The 17,853-nt window shown below is 52.6% G+C and overlaps 1 protein-coding gene across 9 annotated transcripts in view; it reads right to left on the bottom strand.

Annotated features, from left to right (window-relative positions):
- The window catches only part of ACTN1 (actinin alpha 1), a 101,880-nt gene that overhangs the window by 9,750 nt on the left and 74,277 nt on the right, over positions 1-17,853 (bottom strand). For 8 of the 9 annotated variants that reach the window (XM_068964173.1, XM_068964174.1, XM_068964175.1 and 5 more), the window contains exons 7-12: positions 15,014-15,095; positions 13,716-13,801; positions 7,036-7,128; positions 5,554-5,784; positions 3,690-3,837; positions 329-479 (exon numbers count right to left, since the gene is read on the bottom strand). In XM_068964173.1, coding sequence (XP_068820274.1) covers positions 329-479; positions 3,690-3,837; positions 5,554-5,784; positions 7,036-7,128; positions 13,716-13,801; positions 15,014-15,095 — 791 coding nt within the window. Of the gene's footprint in view, positions 1-328; positions 480-3,689; positions 3,838-5,553; positions 5,785-7,035; positions 7,129-12,503; positions 12,571-13,715; positions 13,802-15,013; positions 15,096-17,853 lie in introns of those variants that run through there. The other variant, XM_068964182.1, reaches the window with a different exon arrangement.

The following is a 17,853-nucleotide window of genomic DNA, read 5'->3' as shown; positions in this document are numbered from 1 at the left end:
GCTTTCAGGAGACTGCTGGGAGGAGAACAGTTATCCTCCACAAGGGCCCTTGTCCCAACCTCGCCTGGAAGCCACACCAGCCTTGACTACAATGCCCAGTGACAGGAAGCCACTAAGACCAGGTGAGATCTCAGAGCCATACTTGGTCACCCTCTGGTCCCACACTGGCTGGTCCCACCGAAGGCCTGTGACAGAGGGTTGCAGGCTATTCCCCACCTGCGAGGATGTTCTTTGTCTTCTGTATCGATGACCTTCCTGCCCCAGGACCCGGCTCACTTTTCAGGCCAGAGCCCACCTCCCACAGCGCCACAGTGCCCGCCGGGCTTACTTGAGCTCCTGGGCAATGGCGGCAATCTGCTCCACGCGGTCCTGGTGGGCGGCCAGGTCACTCTCGAAGGCCTCGTGCTTCTTGAGCAGGGCCTTGATCTCCGAGAGGGTAGCCGTCTCGTAATCCTTCTGCCGCAGCATGGCCTCTTTGCCTGGGGGTCAGAGGTCGGGCACAAGGCTGAGCAGGAGCTGGGAGGCCCACCTTCTTGATCTCAACCACCCCCACCTCAGGGCCTGGAAGCTCCACTTCTGGTATATCCCAAGGAGATAGATGTGCCCCATACGATGATCAATTAATCTGCAGTTCAAGAAAACAGATATGCAGCCGGAACATGTGCGATGGGGCAGAGGGTGGGAAAGTCACTCCTTTTCATGGAGCGTGCCAGGGCTACCAGGAGTGGTGATGTACAGATGATGCAGGCTAAGTGGACAGTCAGGGTATAACATGAACTTTATAAACAGCAGGAAACAACGATCTACGCCTGTGGTATAACCTAGGAAAAACAAGTTCCTCAGGGGTACCCCATCTTTAGAGTTCTCTCCACTTACAGTTGCTGGCCTCCAGCAGCCCTGCAGGGAACCTGCCCCTCAATTACACCCAGTGCGGGCAGCCTGTCCAGTGTGCTTTGCACATAAGCCATCAGTAGCCAGCACCCTCTCCAAGCATCAGGGGCACTGCCCTCTCTTTTAAGGCTTGCATTTCTTGGATTTTTGTCTCCAAAGGGAAGAGGATGAGAATCGAGCTCTCAGAGTGCTGTTAGATGACGGTCCCCAGCTGCTCTGTGAAGCGGCTGCTGCAGGACAGACTGACCTGGCCTTGCCTGCACGCCCACCTCCGGTGTTTGCCCCATCAGGGAGGCTCAGCAACTCTCAGGAAATGAGGGCTGGGCCAAAGAGGTGATGGCTTCTTTCCTTCTCTCTACTCCTTTTTGTAAGAATATTAATATGATGATTTTAGAGGGGGAAAAAAAAAAATCACAGATGAGCCTACTTATCTATTCCTTTTCAGTCTTGCCTTCTATGGATGTTGCGTTAAAACCATTGGGTGTATATAAATTACATATCCTACTTTAAAAATACTCAGCAGCACATCACCAGTTTCTACACTGCCACCACGGCCATTGCATGAGTCACTCCGATGGCCCTGTAACATTCTGTCGAGTGGCTGAACCCCCAGAGGCGTAACCACACACTGCACTACAGTGGAGCATGTGGGCCCCTCAGCTGGCAGTACTGTAGATGGACTCGTCGCAAACATCCCCGACAAGTGATTTCAGCCACGTTTAGGGGTTTTAGACAGCCTTGAGAGATGCAGTTCTTAGGTAAGTGAGCAACAGCATTGTCAGCTGTGAGTACTTAGAGCCAGACTGCTATGTCGGCATCTACTGCAGGCACACCAGCACTTCTCATGCCTTTCCTGGTGGCTGGCGGGGTCAGTCTTTGCTCTGTACCTTTTTGTGAGCTGTTCCTTGGCCCCAGAGAGAACACAATAGAAGCGTGTGGATGAATCGGTGCAAACTCCACCATCCCTCTTCTCCTCCATCCATCCATGCCTGGATAGATAGCTCATATAGACATAGTGGAAAGCGCGGCAGCGACCTCGTATTATCGTATATGAAGCCCATCAAACCCCTCTGCTGAGTTAACCACACACCTATCCCCTCCTGCTCCGAGCCACTCCCTAATGGCCCCAGGGTGTGGCCGTCCCTACTCATCTCTAGCCTAATGTCTGAGGACCACCACAGAGCTGACTGGGGGCATCTCGGGGTACTGAGCTCTACGGGCCAATGGGTCTGCTCCAGGGGCTCCAGCTGAAATGACCGCAGAGCCCTAGGAGATGGCTAGCATGGCTCACTCTCCAGCCCCGGCCCAGGTTCTGAGGAAAAGACCATTTTAGGTGTGATCTTCTCTCTTTGGAGAAGATTATCTGCCAACAAGCAGACACCAGACATGGCCAAGTGCTCCAGGTCAGAGTGATGGAGACACACAGGTGCTAAGGCCAGAGCTGCAGGTTACTACAATGGCAGAGAAGGCAGAGGAGGGAAGATATCAAGGGCTCCCATTTACTGAGTGTGTCACACGTGTCAGGCACTCAACTACACATAAAATGCACAACTGCATGAGGAGGTATGCTGAGTTAACAGTGTCCCTCTGAAACTCATGTCAACCCAGAACCTCAGAGTCTGACCTTATTTGGAAATAGGGTCTTTGCCAATATAATTAGCTAAGATGAGGTCATACTGGATTAGCTGTTGTTTAGTCACTAAGATGTGTCTGACTCTTTGCAACCCCGTGGACTGTAGGCTCCTCTATCCATGGGATTTCCCAGGCAAGAATACTGGAGCAGGTTGTCGTTTCCTACTCTAGGGGATCGTCCAGACTCAGGGACTGAACCCATATCTCTTGCATCTCCTGCGTTGGCAGGCAGATTCTTTCTTTACCACTGTCCCACCTGGGCAATCCTACTGGATTAGAGTGGGCCCTAAATCCAATGACTGGTATCTTCAGTAAAAAACTGAGAGGCAGATTCGGTCACTGAGACCCAGAGAGAAGGAGCCGGTGATGATGGAGGCAGAGATCAGAGCGATGCTGCTACAGGCCAAGGAACACCAGGAAGTGCCAGTACAACCACATGGCACTAGGAAGAAGCAGGGGACGCCACCCCCCAGAGGCCCAGAAGGAGCCAGAGCTGAAGGCACCTGGATTTGGGACTTCTAGTCTCCTGAATTGTGAGAGAATGTCCTCGTGTCGTGTAACACCACCCAGTTTATGGCAATTCACAGCCCTAAGAAAGTGATACAGGAGGGGACAGCATCACCTGCATGTAACAGACAAGGACACAGACCACTGCTCCAAGGTACACTGCTTCCAGGTGGTAGAGTCAGCATGTGAACCCCAACCCGACTCAGGGAAGGGAAGTCACTACAGTGACAAGAGTAATTAACGCTTATATAGCACGTAGCAGGCCAGGAACTCTTCTCATTGCTTCTGATGTATTATGCCATTTAATCCTCATATACATATTAAGCTGATACTATTATTGTCCCCACTTAGCAGAGGAGAAAACTGAAGCAACCAAAATACTAATGAGGGACTTCCTTGATGGTCCAGTGGTTAAGGCTCTGCACTTCCAATGCAGAGGAGGCACGTTCGATGCCTGGTCAGGGAACCAAGATCCCATGTGCCATGGGGTGCGGCCAATAAAAAAGGGAGTGGGGTGGGTCATGAACTCACCTACTGTTAAGGGACAAGTAAGAGACAAAACAAATAAAACACAAGAGAGAAAGGAGTTATGGCTGGTGGTTTAGCACGAAAGCTAGACCCAAGCCTGGGGTGGGAGGCAGGGGCTAGGCTGGTCTTACCGTCCGTCCAGGCCTCATGGATGGAGGCCTTCTGCCGGAACTTCTCTGCCAGGTGGTCGAGCCGCTCCAGCCTCCGGATCTCATTCAGCAGCCACTCCTCATAGCCCTTCTCCGCCTGCTCCAGGCAGCCCCAGGCGTTGTTGATGTCCTGCAGGGATGGGAGACACAGGGTCAGCCCACCTGGCCCCTGAGCCAAGCCCCCACGGCTCCTCCACACATTCCAGGAGGAGCCTCCTCCCCACCCAGTCCCCCTGGTATGACCTAGGGTTCCTAGGCACCAGGTCTCCTGGGTAGGGAAGTGGGTCCATGCTGCTATGGGGCATTAGCAGTGCATCCCAGTGGGGAGAGAGCCCAAGGCCCTCTGGGCACCAAGACTGGCTTCTGCCAGGATTCTGAGCAACCACCAAGGTCACAGGGCCAGCCAGGGAGACAGAGCAACAAACTGAACAAGGCAGGCAGCGATGGGAGCCTCCCAGCCTCCTCGTGTTTCTGGGTTTACTTGTGGGCTCTGGGCAATAGCCATCCCCGAGTCACCCAGAGATGGTGACAGGTAATGAGCACAAACCCACAGGCGTTCAGACAGGGAGCTGCCCTCTACAGTTAGCACAAGGACACCCCCCGGGGCAGTGACAGGCTGACTGGACTCGTGTGCCACCCAGGTCCTCACCATGTGCCAGGGGCCACACTGCATCTGCCACAGGAGGGTCACATTAAAGCACAGAGCACCGCACCACCACCCCCGCCCCCCCCATCAAGTAGCAGCTCCAGCCATGTAAAAGCTGCTGACTTGGCCTGGAGTCTGAAAAAGGACCACAGTTTTCCAAACCGTATGCAAAACGTCAGGCCTTTGTCTACTCCCCCAGGGTCCTCCCTCCCTCTGTTGCTGTTTACAAGCTCCTCCCAGCCCCTTCCACGCCTCCCTCATAAGCCTGTGTCTCCTTGTCAACTCTCCTCTGCAAAGTGCAAAAGCTCTATCCTGGTCAGTTTTTTATTTTAAAATTTTTGTTTGCATGTTTCTCTGGCTCATATCTCAAGTCCTGGGGAAACGGTAAACAGGGAGGAATAACAAAAAGTGACAAAAACGAAAAAGAGTTATGACATGGAAAGCTGGTCACGATATAATTAGTTCTTTTTTTTCTTGGTCATGCCATGTAGCATGGGGGATTTTAGTTCCCCCACCAGGGATTGAGCCTGTGCCCCCTGCAGTGGAAGCATGGACTCCTAGCCACTAGGGAAGTCCCTGTAAGTTCTTTTTTCTAAGCAGCTTATTAAATAAAAGATGCTTTCAGATTCCCTTTAAAATCACATTTACAGAGTCTAAAAAAATCTCTTCTCCCCAAAATCTTTTAAGTTGATCCTGGGTAGGAAGATTATGAAGAATTTCTATTTTCCATATTTTACTTATGTACATATTTGAAACTGTCCTACCAAAAAAAAATCTATTAAGGTATTAAAAAAAAAAAGTTTTTAAGTGCTAAAAAAGATTCCATGGAAGTGAAAATTATCCTTTTAGCTCCTGAACTATGCCCTGTTTGGGTCAACATGTCAAGTGGGATTTTGTTGGCAGAGATGACTCTTTGAGGGGTGGGGAAGAAAGGGCTGGGGCTGATCCAAGCAGATGTGCAGGCATCTGGAAAGGGCGAGCATGACCCGGCATGGTGAGGAGAAAAGGGGCTCTCTCTCTGAGGCGAGGGGGAGCCCCACCTGGCCGAATGTGGGCTGGAGTCTGGGTGGTCACCTGGGAGAGAATGATCCCTGGAGCAGTGTGGGCAGGCAGTGAGCACACGCCCCGCCCCCGCCCCGCCCACAGTGCATCCTTCGCGGCTACCAGGCGCCTCCGGGTCGGGGCAGTCCGGGTGCTCACCGAGACCATCCTGCCCTCGGAGGGCATGAAGGCGGGCCGGTTGCTGAGGCGCAGCTTGGTCTGCAGCGTGTTGAAGTTGATCTCCAGCTGGCACTTCTCCTGCACCTTGGGCGGCTTGTGCAGGCGCCGGTAGTCCCGGAAGTCCTCCAGCTTCTGCTGCATGGCGTGCATGGTGTTCTCGGGCGCCCGGTTCTCCAGCCATGGGATGGTGCGGCGGATCCACTCCAGCAGCTGTGGAGGGAGCAGGGGAGGACGCTGGGAGGGGGGCCGCACCTCTCCCGAGGGCACACTCTTTCCCAACCATCACCCCAGGCCGTTCCCAGGCCACAGGGCCAGGCTCCCTCCGAGAATCAAAGCCTCCATGATGCCTGGCCACTAGGATATATCAACTCACAGCCAGCATCACTCAACCTCCCCGCTCCGCAAGGGGAAACCTGGGGGCAAGATGGCTCAACTCAGCAGGAGACCCGAGCTCTAATTCTTCGTCTGCTACCTGGCTGGGCCTCAATTTCCCTGTCTTACCATGGAGGGGTGAATGGTTGCTGGCCAGAGCCTCTGCCATCTGACCTTCAAGGATTCTAGAATGTGGGTCCCTGACTCAAAAGAGAAAAGGTTGCAGAGGACAGCCTGAATTTTGTTTCTTCAATGAGCTGATGGGGATGGAGGAGTGGAAATGAGGACAGGAAACCTGTGATCCCCTGCAACTGGATCACGACTGGCCCAGACTAACTCATCTGAATAATGATGATAAGCTAAGTCATCACGGGATTAAGTGCTGTGACCCTCCCTGCTGGTGGCAGAGGACATAACCAAAGCACTGTGAGCTGCTGTGACTTGCCAAGGTGACCGATGTAGGGCAGGGATTAAATCCAGGCACCGGGGCCCCAGAACCTGGGCTCTCACTCTGCTGGGGGACAGCAAGTCCACCAAGAGGCCGGGCTAAGCTGTTCAGGGGCTGGATTAAGGAAGACGCAAATGGTGCTCTAACCCAAATGCAGTCAGTGGCAAGACAGCAAACCCATCCTGTCCCCTCCTGTCCCCTGGGTGGGCCCAGCCGCTAAGCTAGCCTGGGCCAGCCTGATTTACCCCTGGTTCACATCTCCTCAGAACTGCACACTCCAAATTAAGTTCAAATGAAACTCCCAGAGTAACAGTACACTGGGCCCAAAAGGCCTCTGAGGTCTCTTGGCACAGCTTTCATTTGTCAAGTGAAAAAAAATCAAGAGCAGAGAGGTGATAGAAAAAGCGTTGAACTCAGCTCTTCAAAGTCCCGACTGGCCCCTGACCCACCCCCACCCCAGATCTCTGGGGGAGCCCAAGCTGCCCTCGGTCAGCTGCTGTGATGAGGGGCAATGCCCAGCCTGGGACTGTGCCCGGAGATGGATTTGGAAGAATAGATGGGTTCTGGGGGCTCCCTGGTCTCTTAGGACAGGGTGGCAAGGCCTTGCCAGGGCCAGACCAGGAGAACCCAGGGGTACCCACATCACTGGCCAGCTTCTCGTAGTCCTCCATGAGCTGCTCGTTCTCCTGGTTGACGGCCAGCACCTTGCAGATGCGATTCGCTGCTGTCTCAGCCTGACAAGACAGAGAGGGTGGTGGTCAGCCTCGCAACAGCGGGAGCACCTGGCACACGCCTGCGCCAGTAAGGTCTCCTCCCACCCCTGCAGCATCACATGGCTGGATGGCAGCTCCCAAGACTTTGAATTCACAGGCTCCTCATCATCCTCTTTACCAGCCCAGGCTGAGTCCTACAGAGCAAGTGAGCACAAAGACCTAAGTGGCTCAACTGGGGGTCCCTGGAGAAGAAACTAAAAGTTTGAGATCCAACATGTATGTTGGGAAGAAACTAAGTCAATGGTTGATATAATTTTAAATCTAGGAGTCCTAGAATAAGGTGGTGAGACGGAGTGGGGCCTCTCAGGATCCTTGCAGAATCTCTCAAGGCTCCTGGCCCAAAGAACTTTAGAGAACATGCAGGAATTAAGGATCAACCCAGCATAGACAGGATGCCCAGAAAGCCACCCTGGGCACCTCTGGGAAAGGTAAACACACAAGTGCTGGGCCAGCAGACACCCGAGGCGGGCCAGGTGGCAAGAAGAATAAAAGAAGACTGAATGGCAATCAGATGCAAAGGCCCAGAAACCCAGGGGACACGGCTTCTCTGGCTCAGAGGGCCCTCCGCACCTGACACCAGCAGGGACTTTGCTCAGGTGATCTCTAAATACAATTCCCGTTCACAGTCCTAACCCAGCTCCAAGGAGAGGGGAACTCAAAGCCATCTGGGGTCCTGGGATAGGAAGGAAGATGGCCTGAGAGTGGCGGCAGGCATGAGTAGACAGATACACATCCTGGGGCCCCGGAGAAGGGTGACCCTGCAGATGGCAAAGGTTGAAGAGGGAGAAAGATGGGACCTTGAACCCAGTTGATGAACAATGGGTTTCAAATTGCGGCAAGATAAACCGAGTTTAGGCATCAGGAAGAGTTCCTGAGAATGAAGGTGCTTTGATTTGGGAAGGAAAGACTGAGAAGATGTAAATGCTTTTTTTTCCTTGTGGAATTCTTCAAATAGGACACACGCCCACCAGATCACGTGATGCGTGGGTGACTGTGCTGGGAGGTATGTGCACGAGGGCAGGATGAGATCACCGTAAAGGACTTTTCAAGCTCAAAGTGAAGACACTGACCCTCCACGGCAGGGTGTCAGGGTGGGTGGGCCTCCAGCAGGGTAGCTTTGACTTGACCGGGGAGCAAGGAGCTGGGAGTCCCTGGTCTCAAGAAACGGAGACAAGCCATCACATCCTTAGACCCTCACCCCCGGCCCCGCCACCTAACTCTGTCCTGGAGATGCTAAAGCCACTTCTCAACAGGACAATCAGGAACCCCCAACTGATCATCCTTCCTTTTAAGGACCTACAAGCAACCGTGGGAAAGCCCAAGAGGTGACAAAGAGGGAAATGCCTCCCTGGACCTGTCTCAGAAGATGCGAGGCCACAGAACAAGTAGGGTCCTGGGCACTGGCTGACGTACCCCATGAATCTGCCCGAAGTCACCAGAGCTGTTTCCCAAAGGCTGGGGAGGGAGACCCTGGGAGAGGCCCGCGCTCTCCTGTGTGCTGACATGTATGTAAGAACGTGGGGGCGGCTGCAAAGTCCCCGGCCCAAAGTGCTGACCGAGCGGGTAAGAATCGCAGGCAAGAGTCATCATTGCTGCGACGGTTAATGGATCAAGCCTGCCTTCACCTTGTTATCTTCTGATTCATCTTGAGATCCTGAGCTTGGAAGATTTGTGGGTCAATTTGCAGACTTGATGGACTGAATGAGGCCCGCATGTTCATGGGATTCTGGCAGACGTGCCTTCTGGGCCTCAAGAGCGTCACCCGCCTCTCAGACTGACTGATCCAGGGTCAAAGGGGACTCCTCTTGGATAAAGACTGGGGAGTTTCCGGGTGGGCCTTCTGGGGACTTTTTACAAAGATCATCAATGGGCTGAGAAAATATTTTATGGAAACAGGCGAAAGGGTGACTTCCAAGTACCAAAGGAAAAAATTTCTGACCCTTCCATGGAAAGTATTTTTATGTTTTTTTATGACCCACTATTTGTATTACTAAACAGTGTAATACAAAACAATGTGTTTAGTTTTACATTAGTTGTTTCCAAGTTAGGGCTTCCCTGGTGGCTCAGGTAAAGAATCTGCCTGCAATGCAGGAGGCCTGGGTTCAATCCCTGGGTCAGGAAGATCCCCTGGAGAAGGGACTGGCTACCCACCCCAGTATTCTCAGAGCTTCTCTGGTGGCTCAGATGGTAAAGAATTCTGCCTACAATATTGGAGACCTGGGTTTTTAAGTTATGGATTATTATTCCCAGAGCACTTAGCTACCCCCAAATGAAACCCTTGCTATCCCAGGTCACACTGAAAGGAAGCAGCCTCAATGCTGGGGACATCAAACAGCCAAATGTGGTCAAATGACACCCCATGGCTCTGCCACCCACCACCCACAGAGTCATGCAAATGCCGCGAAGATCTCATCTGCGACACTTTTAGTCAAAAAATTCCCAAATCTAGCTAGAATTGCCCATTTCCTTCCTCCCACAGCTTCCTTCGGCTCAGCCTTCCTTCACGTGTCAAGTGAGCTCCCTGCCCCGGTGTTCCTGCCAGCAGCACCCCCAGATGCCAGTCGCCAACTCTGGCTTCACCCCTATTCCCTGTTCCAGGTTGCAGGATGAGACCCAGACCAGTGTTAACTTGCTGTCCCTTTGAGGCTGCATGGTCACACCACGAAGCTACCCACAAACCATGACCGCCTTCCTCAACCTCCCTGAGCCTTTCATTTGCAGAACCCCCCCCCACCACCACCACTCAACCCCTAAGACCCTCAGGCTCAAGTGTCTCCTACTCAAGACAGCCTCCATGGCGCTTTCCCTAGTGGCTCAGTGGTAAAGAATCTGCTTGCCAGTGCAGAGGACCTGGGTTCCACCCCTGGTCTGGTCAGATCCCACATGGCACAGGGCAACTAAGTCCATGTGCCATAACTACTAAGCCCACGTTCTGGAGCCTGGGAGCCACAACTATTGATCCTTGAGCTGCGGCTACTGAAGCCCTAGCACGCAGAGCCCACGCTCTGCAACAAGAGAAGCCACCGCAATGAGAAGCCCTCCCTGCAGCTAGAATGCAGCCCCCACTTGCTGCAACTGGAAAAAAGCCTAAGCAGCAATGAAGAGCCAGCACAGCCAAAACTGAAAAAGAAAGAAAGTCTCCATGTCCCACAGCCCCGCAACACCCCCGCCCCTGCCCAGGTCTGAAGCACAGCAGAGATTAGACCACAGCATTGGGAGCTTCTTTTCTTAAAAGTTTCCCAGATGGACCATGAGTCCCCTGAGGGCAGGTACAGGATTTCTTTGCCTTAGAAGATTCACAACCAACAGATGACAAACGGAACAATGCAAACAGCATCATCTACTTGTAAGAGCATCCAGAACCCCACAGCAGATCCAGCTCACACCCTAAAGGGCTGTTTTCTCAGAAACAGTTCACAGGCCATGAACATTAAAGCAACAAACAAAACAAAATCTGGTTGCTCACAACACCTGCTAAATCCCTACAGAGAAGAGGAAGAGAGAGAAGCTGAGAAGGAATCAGCACCAAAACCAATGCATCAGACAGAAGCTGGTCCTCATCTGACTAGGAACCGCAGTCACACACTCGTATCCACACAGGCACACAAACACATATACACAGGCACGCACGCGTGCTCCAGACTCGGCTGCCTTTCTAATTCCCTGCCCAAGGCTTGACAAGAGAAAGACAGCGGAGAGGACGCAGGGCACCAGACACGGGTTTCAGGAGACTCTCCCACATTGGCTTCAGACACAAGACAGTCAAGACAGGAAGAGGGTAGGAAAGACTCCTCCTTCTTCCACGGGAGAGAGGGAAGAGCCCCCGCCCACCAGCCTGCTCGGCCCTAAGCAGTTGCCTGAATCCTTCAAAGTGGGTTGGGAGGGGCAACTCTGGGTGAGGCCCCCAACCCAGGACATGAAAGGAACACCACCCATACCCCCAGCCCCACACCCCCCAAGCTGATGACGCTGTCCTCAGATATGGACCAAAGCAGCATGAAATGACTGCAACAAAGATGAGTGAGAGGGAAGAGGGCATGGGGAGGAGGTGGTATGAGATTTGGGAGGAGAATAGCAGGCTGCTACACACGTGCACACATGCACACACACACGCGCGCGCGGACACCCACACAGGCACAAGCTCCCTCCCGAGCATCATCAGCCAGGACACAGGGAAGGCTCCAGAGACGGGGAAGGCCAGTGTTAACAGGCATGAAGCCCAGGACAGGATCCTGCAGGAGAGTTGGAAAGACCATGGCAGGGAGCTCAGTCTAGCTCTGGGCGCGGGCAGGACTCCATGCGGTTCTTGGGGCTGGAGGTCCCCCGAGGCAAGTAGATAGATGGTGCTCACATCCTGCCTAAAAGGTGGGGTGTAAGAGGGGCCAGAATAAGTTGACAAGAAAGAACAGCAGCAGAGGTGGGACAAAGAGAAAGAAGCAGCAAGATGCAGACCAGAGAAGAGGCTGGAAGGGTCTGGGCCTCCTGGGGGGTGCAGGGACACCCAGAATAGGGAGCCTCCAGGCAGGGCTGTTTCCTGGCAAGCAGCGCCCATGAGACCTGGAAGGAAAGTGAAGAAGGTCATGGTGCCCATCCAGGCAGGGGATGGGGTTGCTGCTAGCTCACCTCATGCTTTTATTTTTTTTAAAGGCACCTCTTCCCTCAAGGCACTTCTATTAGAAAACTGTCATACTCATTCTGTTCGAAGACATTTTTAGGGCCATTTCCAGGATTATCTTAGTAAAACATATTCAAATCTCCATGGTCTAGTATAGCGTGCAACCAACCTGCACCACTGTCCCTGGCAGACATGGGTGGGAAGGATCAGGCAGGACTCTAAGCCCAGGGCCTGGACACCAGGAGGAAGGTGAAAGAATTCTCCCTGCCCTGACTGCTGCGTAATTTTAGAGGGTGGTCTTGCTCAAGTAGAAGGAGGGAGAGAGAGAAGTGACAGGGTCCTCAATATTTATGAGAACAAGCAGAGCCCCAAACTGCACTGCTTGGGATAAGGGCTTTCAACTCAGTCCAGGGGAAGAGCTGAGACTTCTTTCCTGTTTGTGGCACCCATTATGCCCAGTGTGTGGGGACAGAGATGCCCAAGGCCATCCAGAAGCGGGCATTCTCTGGTATCTTTAAGTGTCCTGGCCAAAGTTCAGAGAGCATCCTGCTCTCCTGCAGAGGTCAGGGTTGTGTGTGTGCTGGCGGGGGGAGTCTCCTCTAATCCCTCCTTTCATTCCAGGGCTGCAGTTCCAAGGGGCTGCTGCTGGAGTATTCGGAGAGGACAGAAGAGGTGGGCAGAAGGGCGCTGGGAGAGCGGGCGAGGCCGAGGGAGAGCTCACCTTCTGCGCACCGAGAAGGCGTGGCAGTGACATGAAACATTAGGTCACATGGCCTTCCCATCCGGCCTTAGCGTGCCTATACATCTGCACAGAGAAGGAGAAGAGGTTGAGAGGAGAAGGAGGCGGCACAGCACAGAATCAACCCAACAGCCACGGTGGACAGAGGGCACAGAGGACAGACACTGAGGGAATGGACAGAAAGAGAAAATGGGATGCTGGCAGGACAAACGGGACAGGGTGTGAGAGAGTCCAGGCTGAAAGAGCAAAGGGGGGCGGGGCCAGGGGCATCACCCCACCATGCATTTCACAACAGGCCACTCAAACTCCATGCAGAGGGCGGGAAATCTGCCTGAGTGTGAGGCAGGTCCAAGGCCCAGAGCTGATGAGGCCAAGCCTGGTGCTTGTGGTCACAGCAACCTGGATGCTGTGCTTCTGGGGTCCTGCCCGTGAGGGAGGTCTAGGGGAGGGGTGTCAGCTGCCGGCTAACAGAAATATTCAAATCTTCAGTGTCAATGATTTGAGTGCGGAGCCTACACCACTGGCCTGGAACCTCAGACCTCCCTGAGCGATACTGGGTCAGGACACGGGCAGGGCTCACAGCTGCCCGGCCTTCCCCTCCCTCCCTCCCTCATGTACTGACCCTGCATGGGGGCCCCGGGCAAGATATAGAAGGTGAAAAGGACCAAGGGGGCTGTGGACAGATTGGCTAAACCATAGCTGCGAGCAGGACAAAGGGAGGGGCTTCGTGACACTGCTGCTGGACAGGTCAGTGAAGACAGGAGGTGCCCCTGTCAGATTTCCTCCCTAAGGGCCACCCTGCTGCTCTGCTAAAGCCATAGCTTCAGCAGAGGTGGGCAAGGAGGGCTACTGCCCACGGTGCCTTCCAGGCACCTCCTGGTTAATTTCACCCCTGCCGCCCCTTCCTGCTGAAGTCTGCCATCCGGGTCCCAGAAGGTGAGCTCTTTCCCAGTGTTCTCTGAGACAGCAGGTAGAGGAAGATGAGCGAAAGCAGAGAGGCTGGGGTGGGGTGGGGGGTGGGTAAGAGAGGAGCTGAGCAAGAATATGACACGCCACGTTGGCACTGGGGACTGACGCTACTGAAGAGACAGACTGCCCGGACCCTGTCGCCGGGGAGAGGAGGGGTGGGAGGGCATGGATCGGGCTCAGGCATGAGGTGCGCTGGGCAAGGAAGGAGCAAGGGGCCCCAGGTACCTTCTGGGCTCCAGAGAAGGCGTGGTAGAAGCTGGACACGTAAGTCATGATGGCTTTCTCGTCCGGGCGGGCGGTTCCGACGATGTCTGTCAAGAAAAGTCTGGAGTTAAAGCCAGCTGGTGAACACATGATACACTCCCTAATGTGATGGGAAAAGCAGCTCTCAGAACCGTAAGTCTTCTTGCCAAGATGCTGAGCCTGGATCTAACCAGCATCTGGCATCAACTTCCACTTACAGGAACACAAGAGGTAGAGAAACGAGTGAAATGGTACCTGAGGAGGAAACGAGACAAACCAGAGAATCGGGTGCTTGGAACAGCTGGTCGTCAGGCTACAAGGTCAATGCCAGGAGCCAAAGGCGTTGGAGGGAAGAGGGAAATGCTACAGATCAGAAAAGATACCAGAACTAGAACAATGAAAGGCCACAGGCACACTCTGGCCAAACCAACTAAAGAGAAACAATGGGGAGAGTTTGATTTTGAACCAAATGGCAGATGTATCCAAGAATTACTGTCAATTTGCTTGGTGTGAAAATTAGTTTATGATTGAAAAATAGAATGAAAATATTTCTATTTTTAAGGTCTGTATTCTGAAGTATGTAGTAGTGAGATGCTATGATGTTTCCGGGATTTGTTTTAAAATACTTCAGCAAAGAAGACAAAAAGAAAAAAAAATGTGACTAAATCTCAAGAATTGTTTTATCTGGACGGTGGGTATATGGAAGTTCCTTATATTATTCTCCCTTCTTTTGCACACTGGAAAATATCCCCACAACTTGACAGACATTGTCACAAACTGTATCTTCCATCTCTTCTCCTAAGGGTCCATTCATCTTCCCAAAAAGTCATTAGCATGTCCATAAGTGTTCTTTCTCTCCCTCCCTTTCCCCTGTGAAGTTAGATATGCATATAGACTTCAAACTCAAATCATCTCTTTAAATTACCCATCACTGCAAGCTCCTATGTGTGTACATGAAGCACATGTAAATAAACTTTTTTCTCTCCCCTAAACAACAAAGGACCACTGTGCTCCACCCCAGCACCCACCACCCCAACTCCAAGACCAAGCATCACCCTCAGGCAGCCCTTTTCAGCACCAGCTACCACCTCCCCCTCCGAATCTCAAGGTATCTGTCTATCTGTGGAATCCCTGAGCGACTAGTGATCCCCAGGCTCCCCAGAAGAGATCCCAGGAACCAGGCCTTCTCTTGTCTGGCCTCAGAGTGCCAAGGCCCAGCCCCTTGGCCGCTGGATGCAGCTGGGAGAAAAGCCGAAGGCTCAGAGGGAAGGGCCTCTCACCTTCCGCATCCAGCATCTTGGGAATGTCCAGGTACTTCTCCGCCACATCGAAAGCTGTGTTCAGGTTTGTCAGTGGGTCATCCTAGGGGAGAAGAGGCAGGTGAGAAGCACAAGAAGTCTCTGGATGCCCCCACCTGCATGATCATCAAGACTGGGGGGCAAGGGGGTACTGCTGTGGCCCCTCTCTGGTTCAGTCCTCAGGGGTCAGCTCTGGGTATAGAAGTCTGGCCTCATGACCAGGATCTGCTAGCTGGGGGGCTTAAAATGCCATCTTTCCTCGTCAAGTTGCAGTTTCTTTGTCAAAGAAATAGAGTGAAGAATACTAGCCTGCAGCCCAAGAAAGAATTGCTAAGAAATGCAAGCTGAAACAGAGGCACTGGCCTGGGAGCCATCAGTCTTGACTTCTGGTTTCAGCTCTGCCACCAGCCAGCTGGACTGGCAAATAACCTAACCTCAGTCCCCCCATCTGTTACTCAAAAGTTGGACTAGGAGCTCTCAAGCCCCTTTGGTGCTCACATTCCATGAAATTTGGGGACTCCTTCAAATAGCCACAGTCTTCTGACTACATTCTGGCTTCTGCCCTTCTCAAGAAAACTTATCAGGGACTGGTCAGGAGGTGGAGAAGTCAGAACCCTTGTGCACTGTTTGGTGGGACTGTAAAATGGTACAGCTGGTATGGAAACACAGTACGGAAGTTCCTCAAAAAGTTAAACATGGAACTACATGACATAGCAATTCCACTTCTGGGTCTATATTCCAAAGAACTGAAAACAGGGACTCAAATAATTGTATATCCATGTTCATAACAGCATTATACACAATAGCCAAAAGGTGGAAATAACACAAACGTTCATGGACAGATAAATAGACAGGGGATACTATTCTGCGGAAAAAAGAGAAGAGATCCTGATATGTGCTACAATGTAGATGAACCTTGAAACCATTAAGCGAAGTGAAATAAGCCAGACTCAAAGAACAAATATTATAAGATGCCACTTACATAGGTACCTACTCCTAAATTCCTAGATACAGAAAGCAGAATGGTGGTTTGCCAGGGGCTGGCAGAAGCAGGACTGGAGAGTGACGGTGTGATGGCTTCAGAATTTCAATTTTGCAAGAGGAAGAGTTCTGGAGATGGATGGGGTGGTGTGAATATACTTAATATCACTGAACTGTACACTTAAAAATGCTTCAAGTGGTACTTAAAAAAAAACATTGTGGAGTATAATTGCTTTACAATGTTGTATTAGTTTCTGCTGTACAACAAAGTGAACCAGCTGTATGTATACAAATATCCCCTCCCTCCCACTCCTCTAAAAGTGGTACTTTTGATATTATGTATATTTGACCAGACTGAAAACAAAAACTTAATGTGGGAAAAGAGCCACAACTTAGTAGAGACAATTCCTGGCTGGACCTCCCACTCTCTTCTTGGTTCCTGAGACTAACCTAAAGCAAAGTGGCTTTGTCAGCCTGCAACTCAGCTTCTGCATCTGCTAAGGTGAGAATCAAAGGGGACGAAAGGATACATCCATTCATTTGGGACACTTTCAGGAAGAAATTGCTCAAAATAGAGAAGGTGGAGTCCTTCTGGGAAAGTTTCTGACAGTTTCCAGAATGATAAAAACCACTGCCAAGAGGCAACGGTCATATCCGTCCAAGGCCTTAGGCCACCCTCAGGCCCCAGGTGCGCACGCCCCTGCCTTGCCAGATTCCCAGGGACCACCAGGCCCCCACGCCCACCGAAGGAAGCGCTCCCTGGTCAGAGCCCTTGGCTCCCCCTGTTCCCAAGCTCCAGAGGCTCTGGCAACCTCTATGCTTTCTGGAAAGAGTCCACGGTTCAGTGGGAACAGGTCTGTGCTAGGATTCTACTATCACTGTTGCTACTGTGTTGAAGAGAAGAGAAGACATAGAGAAACACAGAGAAATGAGCCGGGAGAAATGAAAAGACACGGAGAGGGCAGAGGGTGGGGAGAGACCTGGCCGGGGATGAGACAGAGGCCCCTGGACTCACCCTCCCCAAACGGCTGAGGCTCCTGGAGTCAGGGTGGGGGTGTGTGAGGTGGGACTGAAGAGCCAGTCAGCACAGGCCCTGCTTTACACAGGGCTGGGGAACAGCTGGGCATTAACTGGGTGCTGCCTCCCTAGCCCCCCATGCAGGGACCCAGGCGCACACACTCCCGTCACCCCAGTGCATCTGCTGACCGGTTGGGAGGACTGTGATGATGACCCCTTTAAAAAAGTCTCCACCTCCAGGATTCCCCCACCTCGGCCCCTGTTTGGTTTGGCTGCACACTTTTCAGCTGGGGCGGTGGGGAGCGGGGTGGTGGTGGTGGGTTCTCAAATTGCTTTTTTTCTTTGCAAAGTGGCTGAATTAGAGGGCTGGGATTCCCCATCCCCTGAGAGGTAAGCCGGTCCCCGTCCACATATATCTGGACACAGCTACCACAGGGCCAGTCAGCGGGCTCCCCTCCTTTGGCAGGTGGTAGGCCCCTCCAGGCAGGCAGGGGCCCAGCCTCAAGCTTCAGGCCCAACTTAGGATCTCTGGAGAGTGTGGGAAACCCCACCCGACTCCTTTCTCCCCTCACAAATCCTTTTTAGCAGCCCCCTCCCACACACACATCCCCCCAAACAGAGGGTCTGATGCCACAGAGCAGCTCCTCTACCTGCAACATCAAGCCTGGCATGGCCACGGTGGGCACAGGCAAGGTGGGGAACTTGACTGAACACCAAGATCTCAAAGTACTGAGGTCAAGGAGACAAAAACCAGAACAGTCATTCCTAGAAGCCTTTTTTTTTGTCAAGAGATCCAAGCATCGACAGGGGGCATTCCAACCCGA

The sequence above is a fragment of the Capricornis sumatraensis genome, chromosome 2 (assembly GCF_032405125.1).
Source record: "Capricornis sumatraensis isolate serow.1 chromosome 2, serow.2, whole genome shotgun sequence".
In the NCBI taxonomy this organism is placed as follows: Eukaryota; Metazoa; Chordata; class Mammalia; order Artiodactyla; family Bovidae; genus Capricornis; species Capricornis sumatraensis.
Note: the sequence above shows the minus strand (reverse complement) of the source record. Positions and strands in the feature narration are given on the sequence as shown.